At 39.0% G+C, this 14,687-nt stretch overlaps 1 protein-coding gene across 5 annotated transcripts in view; it reads left to right on the forward strand.

Moving 5' to 3' along the window:
• PTER (phosphotriesterase related) overlaps positions 1-14,687 on the forward strand; it is a 74,459-nt gene that overhangs the window by 36,273 nt on the left and 23,499 nt on the right. For all 5 annotated transcript variants that reach the window (XM_055543898.1, XM_055543896.1, XM_055543900.1 and 2 more), the window contains 2 exons: positions 1,658-2,126; positions 4,817-5,082. In XM_055543898.1, the coding sequence (XP_055399873.1) occupies positions 1,695-2,126; positions 4,817-5,082 (698 nt within the window). In that variant the 5' untranslated portion in view covers positions 1,658-1,694. The remainder of the gene's footprint in view (positions 1-1,657; positions 2,127-4,816; positions 5,083-14,687) is intronic.

The following is a 14,687-nucleotide window of genomic DNA, read 5'->3' on the forward strand; positions in this document are numbered from 1 at the left end:
TAGAGAAGCTTAAGTGCACTGCAACAAGAGAAAAAGCCTACATGCTGTAACGAAGACTCCACATAGACAAATTTTTAAAAACCCACAAAACTGATAAAATGGCAAATTGTATGCTATATATATTATGTGCTTCCCAGGTGACTCAAATGGTAAAGAATCTGCCTGCAATGCAGGAGACCTGGGTTTGATCCCTGGGTTGGGAAGATCCCCTGAAGGAGGGCTTGGCAACCCACTCCAGTATTCTTGCCTGGAGAATCCCTGTGGACAGAGGAACCAGGCGAGCTACAGTCCATGGGGTCGCAAAGAGTCCGACATAACGGAACGACTAAGCACAGTAAAGGTGGCTCAGTGGTGAAGAATCGCCTGCCGATGTAGGAGACTGGAATTCAATCCCTGGGTTGGGAATATCCCCTGGAGAAGGAAATGGCAACCCACTCCAATATTCTTGCCTGGAGAATCCTAGGGACGGAGGAGCCTGGTGGGCTGTAGTCCATGTGATCGCAAAAGAGTCAGACATGACTTAGCAACTAAACAACAACATATATATTTTACTATAATAAAAAAAGATGGGAAAGGAGGAAAAAAAAAGCAACAATGTGAGAGCTTCAAAGGACACGCTGTTTTACTCAGTTCCCAGGAGATTTTTTCTGCCATCCCTTGGATGTGCCTGGTTGGTGCTCCAGCGGGACACTGTCTCTGGCCGTGGTTTTGTCCTTGACTGTGTACCTCCATCACTTTCAGGATATCCTTTCTTTTTTCCAAGTGAAACCCCTTCACTTATGAAATGAAAAGCTGTGGAATTGGGATCTTTGCTGTCACCGATAGAAACTTGGTGCAGACTTATTTGTGTTACAAATTAAAGTAAACAGAGGATAAACAGTGGCATTTGTTCTTTTTAGAGACAATAGATTTCCGTGTTAGAATGCACAGTCGCTTCCATTAAGCCTAAGAATTTTGTTTTTAAAAATTTTGAAGTGTATTTCTGACTGTGTGCTCTAGACAAAATAAAACACCTAGAATGGAGAGGTTTGTTTGTTTTTGTTTTTTCATTATTAGGCCTAGACATGCTCCTCCTAGCTGTTTTGGGGCAAATAATCTGTGAAACCGTCATAGTCAATTTTGTTGTATACCTTTTTATATCTCCAGTTTTGACACAGTCGACCTGGCTAGTAAATGAGTCATGGAATGATCAGTCATCACAGCATATTTAATTTAGCTGAAAAATGGCAAATGAAACGGTTCTGATATATGGCTACTTCGGATACAAGTTATTGATTATGAAGTTTTTTTAATGGACATTATTTTTGAATTATCCAAGGAAGCATAGCTCTGACTAATGAGATAAAATTAAGCAAAAGAAAAATGTGAACTGAATATCAAGAAATACTTTCAGTAGATGAGCTTGGGATTAAATCGGACGGAGAAGTCCCAGTGGAAGTGGCTGGTGGACATTTAACACCATGCATGTTACTTTGAGCTGCAGTGAACTCAAACAATTTACAAGCGACAGACTCTGACTTTGGCAGGATGATGAGTGGGATCATATCTCTAGTTTCATTTATTCTCTTACCCTGGTATACATTCACAGCCTCACATCCCCTATGGACAGAATTTATGTGTGTGTTAAATTTTCTGATTATCGTTTTCTTTTTTCCAGGAAACACTTTTTAGAGCATCGCCTGGTCCCATCAGAAATGTCTTCCTTAAGTGGGAAAGTTCAAACAGTCCTGGGCCTTGTGGAGCCTGGCACACTGGGTCGCACCCTGACCCACGAACATTTGACAATGACCTTCGACTGCTGTTACTACCCACCTCCTCCAAGCCACGAAGCTATCTCCAAGGAGCCTATTATAATGAAAAATTTATTTTGGATCCAGAAAAACCCTTATTCCCATAAAGAGAATCTGCAGCTGAATCAGGAGACGGAAGCCATCAAGGAAGAACTGTTGGATTTTAAAGCCAAAGGTGGAGGAGCTTTGGTGGAAAACACCACCACTGGGCTGAGCCGAGACGTGCGGACCTTGAAGTGGCTTGCGGAAGAGACTGGTGTCCGCATCATAGCAGGAGCTGGCTTTTATGTGGATGCAACTCACTCTTCAGAGACCAGAGCCATGTCAGTGGAGCAGGTATCAATAAAAGCCTTCATTTTTTGGACAATTGTTGTTGTTGTTCTTTAGTCTCTAAGTCATGTCCAACTCTTTTGCAACCCCATGGACTATAGCCCACCAGGCTCCTCTGTCCATGGGATTTCCCAGGCAAGGATAGTGGAGTGGGTTGCCATTTCCTCCTCCAGGGCATCTTCCCAATCCAGGGATTGAACCCTTGTCTCCTGCTTGGCAGGTGGATTCTTTACCACTGAGCCACCAGGGAAGCCCTTCTTGGACATTTGTGTGTAAATTCAGAACAGTCAGCCCTTCAGACCTTGGATTATCCCTACACGTCATCTACATTTGGAAATGTCATTGGCTCAGAGGCATGCTATGGAAATTTGCCAGCTAGCAAAGATATCTGTCACTGGGACCTAAATTAGGAGCATTTCATTTTACAAAGAAACAGTGTCCTGGAAGAAGATCTTAATGCATGGGTCACCGAAAAACCTGATATGTTCATACTTCGATTCACGTATATGATATTGGCTCAGTAGCGGTGGCACAGATTTCCGTAAATCTCAACTTTCCATTGTAAGCTTCAGTTATGCAACCTCAGTTTTCTTTCTGGATTTTATAATGTAACCAGCAATAAAAATTCACTCTAGGGTGAAACTTGGCAGGCAGAGACTTGGCACTTTTGCAAATATGTTTCCTTCTCCTTTTACAAAACAAGACGGGTAGAAGAAAATCCACTTTCCTGTTTTTGTTTAAATAGGATCTTAAGCAAGAATGGGCAAAGGAAAAGTAAATCTTTCAGGGATTAAAGAGAAAGAATAAGCCACAAAGCTTTTTCGCATGTGTATGTGTGCTCCTTCTATATATACACATAATACAAATGTATATGTATTTACATGTATATGTATATATTCATGTGTATCTTCCATTATCTGTTTCATAGGCATAGAATGTCAGCTGCAGCCTTTGCAAAGAAACAGTCTTTAAAATATTTTATATTTCAGATTTTTATCTGCATTTTTTCCAATCAGGCCGTTCTCTTTTTAATTGGTGTCTTATTTATTGATTGATTTTTGGCCACACCATGCAGCATGCAGGATCCTAGTTCCTTGACCAGGGATTGAATCCAGGCCCCCTGCATTGGGACACATGGACTCCCAGTCTGTGGGTGTGCTCAGTCATGTCCAACTCTTTGCCAACCCATGAACTATAGCCTGCCAGGCTCCTCTGTCCATGAGATTCTCCAGGCAAGGATACGGGAGTAGGTTGCCATTTTCTATTCCAGGGGATTTTCCCAGGAATCAAACCTGAGTCTCTGTGTCTCCTGCATTGGCAGATGGATTCTTTACCACTGAACCACCAAGGAAGCCCAGGGACGTACTCAAATATATATATATATATATTTTTTTAATTGGTCCCTTTATATACATTGATATTATTTGAAGACTATCCTGATATCAGGGATTACACATTCTTCTAACCACACATAGCAGTAAACATAAATAGGAACTCCCCCAAAATGTCATCTTAGAATTGTATGCTGTGAATTTGCTTTGCTGCATAGTGTAGCTTCCCTGGTGGCTCAGATGGTAAAGAATCTGCCTGACCCAGGTTCGGTCACTGGGTCGGGAAGATTTCCTGAAGAAGGGAATGGCAATCCACTTCAGTATTCTTGCCTGGAGAACTCCATGAACAGAGGAACCTGGAGGACTATAGTCCATGGGGTTGCAAAGAGTTGGACATGACTGAGTGACTACACTTTCTTTTTCATAGTGTAAAGGGAACTTCCCAGGAGGCTCAGTGGTAAAGAATCCACTTGCCAATGCAGGAGACACGAGTTCAATCCCTGGGTCAGGAAGATCTCCTGGAGAAGGAAATGGCAATCCACTCCAGTATTTTCACCTGGGAAATCCCATGGATAGAGAAGCCTGACAGGCTACAGTCCATGGAGTCACAATGAGTCAGATACAACTTAGCAACTAAATAACAAAAAATAGTAAAGCAAAGGACAGAATAAATAATAGAGAATTAAAGAATTACTTGCTACGGTTGACACAGACTCAAAGACAGTCTTTTTACATTCTACATGCCCCTGAGATTAAATTATGGATTTTTATCTCAATGAATGAATGAATGTACAAGCTATTACTCTTCTTAAGACACTTTTCCCCATGTAGCTTCCTAAATCCATTAATTTCTTGTAAAATAATCACAGTAAGATACTATTAAATCTTTAATTTAGAGTAACTTGTGTTTTTTATGTATTTTTTTAAATAAAATTTTTTTTAAATTTTCTTTGGAGTATATTCAATTACCAATGTCGTGTTAGTTTCAGATGTCCAGCAAAGTGATTCAGTTATACATATACATGTATAACTTTTCAAATTCTTTCTTTTTTTTTTTTTGGCCACACTGTGCAGCATGTGTCATCTTAATTCTCCAACAAGGGACTGAACCTGGGCCCCCTGCATTGGGAGCACAGAGTCTTAACCACTGGACTACTCTAAAATTCTTTTAGAGTAACTTGTTGAATTTGAGATTTTGCCAGTAAAATGCCTTTCTCATTTGCCAATATTAACTGAACAAATGTTGAATATATTTATACATTTTTAAAAGAATGAATGACTCAATGAATAAATCCATTCATATACTGTATTGACTCTCTGTTGATAAAATCCAGTTTATAAATTTTCATTCTCACTCTTCCTTAGCTTACTGATGTCCTTGTTAATGAAATTCTCTGTGGAGCCGATGGAACCAGTATCAAGTGTGGTGTTATTGGGGAAATTGGTTGCTCCTGGCCTCTGACTGACAGTGAAAGAAAGGTTCTGCAGGCAACAGCTCATGCCCAGACTCAGCTTGGCTGTCCTGTTATTATTCATCCTGGAAGGAATCAAAGTGCACCATTTCAGATTATCCGAGTGTTGCAAGAAGCTGGAGCAGACATCTCCAAAACCGTTATGTCACACCTCGATAGGTAAGCAGAACATCTACCAATTAATGTCAACCATCTCATGATTCATGGATGATCAAATAAATAGAATCATCAGACCAATGAAACACTAGAGAAAACTACTAACTACACGTTAGATAGTATTTAGAAAGTTTTACCATAAACATTAATAAAAGTCACTGATGCCATTTTTGTGTCCCTACTCTGTTAGTACCCTAGGTATTTTGCATAAGTAATTTCTTTTAATTTAGTTAATCCTTCATAACCATTCATGGTATTCATGCTGCTGCTGCTGCTGCTAAGTCGCTTCAGTCGTGTCCGACTCTGTGCAACCCCATAGACGGCAGCCTACCAGGCTCCCCGTCCCTGGGATTCTCCAGGCAAGAACACTGGAGTGGGGTGCCATTTCCTTCTCCAACGCATGAAAGTGAAAAGTGAAAGTGAAGTCGCTCCGTCGTGTTGACTCTTCACGACCCCATGGACTGCACCCTACCAGGCTCCTCCGTCCATGGGATTTTCCAGCAAGAGTACTGGAGTGGGGTGCCATTGCCTTCTCCAATGGTATTCATAATCCTTCATAATACCTTCAAAGGTATCACTGCTTTGCCTCAAGGTATGATGTCACAGTTGGTGTCAATTCCAACTGCTCAGTATTTACCAGTAGTTAGAGTGCTAAATTTATCTGCAAATATAAAGGGAAGGCAAATTGGTTTCATTCTGAGAATAAAAATACGCATATAAATGTTGAGGTTTGCTGTTGTGACTGATGGTTTGAATCATCTGAATTTTGGAAAATGCAATGCTAAAAAAGTAATAGTAATATATATATTATTTGTTTGGTGGTATTATATCTTAGTTTCCTATCGTTCTGTAACAAATTATAAGAAACTGGGAGGCTTCAAGCAGTAGAAATGTATTCTCTGACAGCTCTGGAGGCCAGCAGTCTGAAATTAAGGTGTTGGCAAGGCTGTGCTTCCTCCAAGGACCTACAAGGAGGAGCCTTCTTTGCTGTTTTCACCGTCTGGTGGTTCCAGGCTTTCTTTGGCTTGTAGCCGCCTAAATTCAATTTCTGCTCTGTCTTCAGATGGCCTCCTCAAGCCCGTCTGTGTCTCCTCTTTTGTTTCTTATGAGGACTCCCGTCATTAGATTTAGTTGCCCACCCAGATCATCCAGAATGACCTCATCTCAAAATCGTCAACTTAATTACATCTGAAAAGACCCTCTTTCCAAATAGGGTCACTTTCAAAGATTCAGAGAGTTGAAACATGGACATGTCTTTTTGAGGTCCACCACTCAGCCTCCTCATATTATATTAGATGTGTAGGGTCAGTAAAATAACTGACTATATAAACAGACAGTAGCTACAGTCATCAGAGTGAAAAAGTCCAACAATGTTGCAAAGGCTAGACACTGGTCCTTACACTGAATTGATGAAGGAATTAACATAGTACCAATGAGAATAATAATACAGTTGCTTCTATCTTGCAAAGTGGAATAAAGTCATGTTAGCAGACTGATAAATCCTGATCATGAGACCTGACAGTTTGCTATTTAATAAATTAATGTTCCTATGGAATGTATTGGCAAAATGCTTCATCTTGATAAAAACACTGTAAAATCTTGTGCGTAAAAAATATTAAACATGTTACAGTTGCGGCAGAGCAGAGAAGCGAGTGTTAATGGGAAAACTGAGGGACATGGAGGTTTAGTTCTGGCAGCTGGTATCCAGATCAATACTTGGCAATCTTCAGGAATCTTCTGGTTGTACTGATAAAATACAAGGATGCTTCTCGATAATGGTCACTGAGGTAGTACATCACAGTGTGAAGAATAGAATCTTTGGACCCAGAGACAACTTCTTTTAAATTTTGCCTCTACCATTTGCTCTGAGGTCTTGGGTAGCTTCATTTGAATGTAAAATAATGTATTTTTTATCATATTTTGTATGATATGGAATATATGTAGCACCTTTAGTCAATAAGATGATTTTTAATTCTTTTTAAATAGTGTGAAATATATCAGACATGCAAAAGTGTATAAATAATATAAATTTTTTAAATTTAAAAATATTTATTAGGTTTTTGACAACATTGTGTTCTGCTGTTACCATATAAATGCTCTCTATATATCCATTAGACTACAGTTGTTAATGGTGGTATTCAAATATTCTATATTTCTACTGACTTTTTGATTTCTCAATCTATTGGTTACCATCAGAAGTATGTTAAAATCCATCATGGTGGATTTTTAGTTTCTGATTGTACGTATTTCAATTTTTGCATCATATATTGTGAAGCTATGTTATCACATGCATGCAAATTATTATTTTTCCTGGTGAAATGAAATATATCAACATATATTGAGCTGCTCTACATTGTAATGTGAATACTGGGGAGGGGGTGGTTTTAAAAGCTGTTTTACCTGATGTTGATGTGCCTATACCAATCTTTACATGTTTGTCTTTATAGTTTATGTGTGTCTTATATAAAAAGCATATGGCTGGGTTTGGAGTTTTACCCAGCCATATTCTTTTTATATGGTAAACCCAATTTTTTACATTCACTATGTCTACTGATTTTTTTGTCATAGTTACTGTTAAAATTTCTTGATTTATTTTTATTGTTTCATTTTCATCTCCATATTCTATTTTTCCCCTTCTTTGGAAGGTATGTATACTATTTATATTCTATTAGTGGTTACAGTAGAAAACTCAACCTGTATATTTAATGCATATAATTTTAAAAGTTTCAAATACAGTAAATATTTTTACCTTCCTTCCTTCCTAGTAATACAAGGACTTTAAAATCCTTCAGCCTCAGTTATAATCTAAGTTATATGCTAAATTTTTCAGGATGTGGGGTCTACTTGATTTTTTAAAACCCAGTGATTAGATATTATTTTGTTATTAAAAACATGGACAGTGTATATTTAGATTAATGTTTTTGCTTTTTTCCTTTGCTTACCATTTTTTCCTCACATGTCAGATCTTTATCCTTAAAATATTACTTATTTCCTGAGGTACATCATTTGATCTTCCTTTACTGAGGGTCTGTTTTGGTAATAAATACTTAGGTTTCATGTGTCTGAAAATGACTTTATTCCTTCATTCATAAGGAATAATTAATATAATAGATAATTTATAATAATGGATTAGAATGGATAATTCTATTTAAAAGTTATTCTCCCTAGGTCCTTTAGAGATATTCCATTTTCAACTGACATGTATTATTGCTGTTATATCAGCTTTAAGTAATTGTGTTTCCTTTTAAGTTATCTGTCCTTTTTTCAGATTACTTTTACCATCTTTGTCACCTGTTCTGTATTTTACCCTATGAGCTATCTCGGTGTGAATTTCTTTTTTATTTTGTTGCTTGGAATTCCTGGGTAGGAAGGTATTTTCCATTGTTTCTGAAAAACTTCAGCCATTGTCTCTTCAAATATTGCTTCCTATTTCCTTATTATATATAAGTTGATACATGTAAGATCTTAATACCTGTACTTCATTATCCATTTGTGTCTTTGAGCTGTAATTTCTTCAGTCTCATCTTCCTATTTACTACTTCTCTCTCCAGTGGAATCAATCTGTGGCTTAGTCCATCAGTTTGGTTTATAATATTAAGAACTATAGATTTTTTCTTCAATAAGTTTCATTTGGTTACTTTTCAGTTCTCCTTGGTTAATTTTGATCATTTATTTTTCCTTCATCATATTTTCAGCTTCATCTTTTAAAAATTATCAAAAATACAATCTTAACTTTGTAGTTAATAAACCTAATTTCCACTGTCTTTTTACTCTGACTTTATAGTTGGTTCTTCTGGCCCTCATTCATTATTTCCTTGTAAAATATTACTGTGATCTTAGATTGTTTGGAAATTATTATGAGTTCTATGTTGGAGGGTATTTTCCTATTTTTTTTATTTTGTCTTGTTTGTTTCTTATAGGTAGTTAGGGGGCATTACTAACTTGAGACTACTTTAAACTAAATTTTAAAAAATTATAAACCAGTTTTTACTGTGGTAAAATACATACTGCTGAAGAATTGATGCTTTTGAAGTGTGGTGTTGGAGAAGGCTCTTGAGAGTCCCTTGGACTGCAAGGAGATCCAACCAGTCCATCCTAAAGGAGACCAGTCCTGAATATTCATTGGAAGGACTGATGCTGAAGCTGAAACTCCAGTACTTTGGCCACCTGATGTGAAAAACTGGCTCATTAGAAAAGACCCTGATGCTGGGAAAGATTGAAGGCAGGAGGAGAAGGGGACGACAGAGGATGAGATGGTTGGATGGCATCACCAACTCAGTGAACATGAGTTTGAGTAAACTCTGGAAGTTGGCAATGGACAGGGAGGCCTGGCATGCTGCAGTCCATGGGGTTGCAAACAGTCAGACAGGACTGAGTGACTGAACTGAACTGAAAATACATATAACATAAAATTTACCACCTCAATCATTTTGAAGTGTCAAGTTTGGTTGTTTTTGGTACATTCATATTGTTTGGCAACTAATATCTAGAACTCTCTTCATCTTGCACAACCGAAACTCTATGCCCATGAAACAACAATATCCCCTCTCCCCTCGATGCTCCCCACCCGCAGTCCATGGCAACCACCATTCTACTGTCTGTCTCTATGAATGTGACTACTGCAGGTATCTCATATATGTAGAATTGAACTGTATTTGTCTTTTTGTGACAGCTTAGATGTTTGAGGGTTTTAGAACCACACAGATGCTATGACTTTTGGCCCCTAAATTCAGTAAGTACAGGTTTGTGGTTATTGATTCTCATGGAAGACTCTTTTCCTGACTACCTCCATTCCACCAGAAGACAAGACTGAGGAAGAAATAAAATCTCTAAAAACTCCTTCTGTGGGCCAGGTTTTTACTGAGTCCACCCACATGGGTGTTTTTGGGGGGAGTGAAAGGAGTACTCCCTTTATGTGCTGGTGGAAGCTATATCTCTGATTTATCTCTGTTCAGCCCCAGCACTTTCTCACTTCACCCTTTAAAACCCTCCAGGTAACAGAAAACAGCAATCTGATTAAAAAATGGGCAGAAGATCTGAATATATATTTCTCCAAAGAAGATGTAGAGATGATGAACAGACACATGAAAAGATGCTCAATATCATTAATCATCAGGCAAATTAAACCACAGTGAGATATCATCTCACACCTGTCAGAATGGCCATCATCAAAAAGAACACAAATAACAAATGTTGGCAAGGATGTGGAGATAAGGAAACCTTTATATAGTGTTGGTGGGAGTGTAAGTTGGTACAGTCACATGAAAAACAGTATGGAGGTTTCTCAGAAAACTAAAGATAGAAGGAGTATGTGACCCAGAACCTTCACTCCTGGATATAAAGCCCCCAAAGCCAAAAACAATGATTCGAAAAGATATGTGCACCCGCAATGCTCACAGTAGCATCATCTGCAATTGCCAAGATATGGAAGTAACCTCAGTGACTGTCAACAGATGACTGGATAAAGAAGTGATATACAGTACTCCATTATATATAATGGAATGCTGCTGCTGCTGCTAAGTCACTTCAGTCGTGTCCGACTCTGTGCAACCCCAGAGATGGAAGCCCACCAGGCTCCCCCATCCCTGGGATTCTCCAGGCAAGAACACTGGAGTGGGTTGCCATTTCCTTCTCCAATGCATGAAAGTGAAAAGTGAAAGGGAAGTCACTCAGTCGTGTCCGACTCTTAGCGACCCCATGGACTGCAGCCTACCAGGCTCCTCCATCCATGGGATTTTCTAGGCAAGAGTACTGGAGTGGCTTGCCATTATACATCAATTACACTGCAATAAAAAAACCACGTGGGAAAACGGCAGCTCTGGGTCACCCCTACACCTCATTTCTCTGCTCTCTCTTTTGTTTCTGCATGCCCCTCCCCCCCGCCACCCCGAGCAAGTCCTTTGCTTTCCTACCAGCTTAGACAGGCATTTTAAAATATGATCTTTTGTCCCCTTTCATTTTATTCATTATTTTATATGTACTCTGCTTGGAAGTTTTCCTGTGGATGTTCAGCCTGCCCTACTGCTTAAACTGGCTCCAGCTTTCTTAAAGAATCTTTAAGATTCTTAAAGAATCTATCTGTTTATAGCTAGACATGTAAGCAAGTTAGAAAATGATGCCTGCTCAGTTGCTCAGTCATGCCCGACTCTTTGCAATGCCATGGAGACTATAGCCCACCAGGTTCTTCTGTCCATGGGACTGCTCAGGTAAGAAGAGTGGGTTGCCATTTCCTTCTCCAAGCCAGAAATTCAACTCATGTCTCCTGCATTGGCATACGGATTCTTTACCACTGAGCCAGCAGGGAAACCCTAGAAAATGATGCTTGGCCTTAATAGAACGTAACCTTTCACTGGAAATTGTGAGATAAACCTTAACTTCTAAAACAGTAGGACTTCTCTGTTCAGAAAATCAAACTATACCCTGATTAGGGAACTAAGACCCTACATGCCATGCAGCCAAAAAGTTTAAAAAATAATAAAATAAAATAGAGTCTTTAAAAATATTTTAATAAAAAATATATACATATATATATGCATACATATATATGTCTGTATATATATATCTGTTTATTTTTTGCTCATAAAATTAACATGTATAGGTACACATATATGTGTACACACACTTGTATATGTATTTTCTTTTGAACGATAAAGCTACACTATCTCAGTTTCATTGACTGCCATTTCATTGCCTCTTTTAAAAATGGCCTGAGATGGAAGGTAGAGCTTGACCTGACATCAGCCAAACTCAGAGCATCCTAGAAAATCCTGAGACCAATCCTAGAACAGTCACCCATTCTGTACCCATACAGGGATGATTCAGGGTTCCAGTGTCTAAAAAAACAGTACTGTACCTATAAGTATGAATATTTCAGAGCACAGGCAAATTAGGGGAAATGGCCTCACAAAAAGGAGTGCACTGGGAAAAACAAACCAAATAAAGTAACAGAAGAAAAAATTCAGGGGGGCAGAGGCGGGCAACGTGAGCTTTTTGATGTGAGTGTTCACAGCAAGACAGTTGCCAGGCTAACGTTTGACTAGGTCATCTTTTCACAGACTCTCTGAGGTCCACTGCTGCACACACAGTCTGATCTGTATTGAAAGGGCAAGGACTTCAGCTTCTATAATGGGGACACATCACAAAAGAACATGTATTTCGTGTAACAAAATGCACAGACAACACACACAAAAAGAAGAGAATCCTGAAAATAAGCCTTCCAGGAAAACAACAACAGAAATTTGGGGGCATAAAGGAGAAGGTTCTGAACCGACAGGCTGTTGTGGTTGCTGGTAGCAAGTTAAGATGCTGGCTCTGTCCTGTGACCCTTTTTTAGGACTCTGGGCTTTCTAGCTTTTAACAGGCTTTCAATCCCTGTAAAACTGTTCATTCTTCTCTTTAAAGGTAGGATTTCTATCATTTGAGAATACAAAATGCAATTACTTCAGAGTCAGAGTACTTAATGATAGGGAAATATAAGTAAATAAATGATATATGATAAAAAATAAAATACTTCAGGGTGTCCATAATCCTGGACACCTTTAATTTATTAAAGCAATAAATATTTTCGAAGATATGTAACTCTTCACTCACATTCAGACATAAGGCATTTTATCTTAAAATACGTGCACGTACACATAAAACAACAAAACTGTGATAGGCCTAGCCCAAAGAAGCAGTTGGGACCCTGAGAGGGAAGGGTTAATGAACAGCCATCACCTTAGGACACTCTAAACCACATTGTTGTCACATGACCATTTGTGACCTGCTTCAGGTCATTTGCCTGGAGACAACAGCCTGACAAGATAAATCTGCTTCTGTGTCTAGTCCCCTCCCCTAACCATCTGTTCTCTTTAGGAAACGCAGGCCGGTGGAAGTGCCCAGGAATGCAGCGGGTGTAACCCTAGGGAACATCACAGGGGGGTGCCCTTGACAGTTACAGCCACCCAAAGTCAACATTTGTCAGAAAATAATACCAGCACTTCTGTGATGCTGTCTGGGTTTTTAATCCACAAAGGCTTTGTGCCTTTTAATCACTTACTAAAACTTGACTATCTGTTAAAACTCCAGCCACATTTTCAGGTGGCATGTCATCATAGCCCTGCCTTTGGGCCTGGTCTGATACAGGATATATGTGATGGAAGAAGACAACCCAGGGAGAATCTTGTTGCCACCTGCCTCCAAGGAAGTTTTATCTGCCATGGACTATAGAGTAGCTGTAGGTATTTTTATGACAACAAAATTCTTTCATTACCAAGGAAGGTGGGGTAGAGAGACATGGTTGGAAGGTATTTGGGCATTAGCTATTTACTGATCAAACTCCAAGCCCTTGGGAGGGCAACAGACAGGTGCTGTGCCTCAGTCTTTTTCTACTTAATTATGTATTTAACAAAATAGAGGGCTTTGATGGGAACCCAGGGCCTAGAGTTTGATTAGGGGCACAGTGATAATTAAGTGCAGGAACACGGCACATCTCTCTGAAAATTTCTCCCCATGGAAGGCAGAGGAATTTTACCTGAGGGTTTCTGAAAGAGAAGGCAGAGCACAGGGGATGGACTATCAACACATGTTATTCTCTTTAGCCCTGATTATTCATGCCAAATTTGCCCACCTCTTTAAAGGATGCAATTTTGATACATTTTTTTATGCTCTTAATTAGATGAAGTAATGGAGTGAAGAATAATTTCATTTATTCTTTCACTCACCAAATATTTGTTAAGTGTCTAAATATCATATATCAGACACTAAGATGTAGCAAGGAGCAAGACCCACTTTCTGGCTTCAACATGAGTATTCTATTACAATTATGGAGGCTTAACCTTAAGGGTCGGACACGACTGAGCGACTTCACTTTCACTTTTCACTTTCATGCGTTGGAGAAGGAAATGGCAACCCACTCCAGTGTTCTTGCCTGGAGGATCCCAGGGACGGGGGAGCCTGATGGGCTGCCGTCTATGGGGTCGCACAGAGTTGGCCACGACTGAAGCGACTTAGCAGCAGCAGCAGCAACCTTAAGGGTGTTTTTGTAAAGCCATCCCAAAATAATCATTTGGGATCCTTGGAACTGCATCCTTTTAATTCCTATGAATACTAGTGAATTAATGTGAAACCATTCAAAAACAATTCCAGGCAGAAATTTAGCAAACTTAAACTTGACCAAAATATTTTAATATATGTAAATAGAATGGAAATACTTAAAAAAAAAACGGAATGTTTTGCACGTGAAAATGGTTTATAACATTTAGAATTCTCTGCATACAGTGCTATATTTCTTAATAGTTTATTGTTAGGACTATGCTTATGCGTGCCTAATGTATGAAATGTATGTGAGGACAGAAATGAGTATGCATTGTAGAGTGTATACTTTATACACATTATATATAGTAAAGACAACTTATTTAGTCAAATTGGCTCAGATCTAACTACTGAGTGAGAAATGCAGGCACTTTCCTGTTATCCAGTGGTTAAGAATCCACCTTGCAATGCAGGGGACATAGGTTCAATATCTCTTCAGGGAACTGAGATCCCACATGCTGCAGGGCAACTAAGCCCATGCACCACAACTAGAGAATCCGTGCACCACAATGAAAGATCCCAAAGATGCAACAAAG

Source organism: Bubalus kerabau, chromosome 13 (assembly GCF_029407905.1).
Source record: "Bubalus kerabau isolate K-KA32 ecotype Philippines breed swamp buffalo chromosome 13, PCC_UOA_SB_1v2, whole genome shotgun sequence".
Classification (NCBI taxonomy): Eukaryota; Metazoa; Chordata; class Mammalia; order Artiodactyla; family Bovidae; genus Bubalus; species Bubalus kerabau.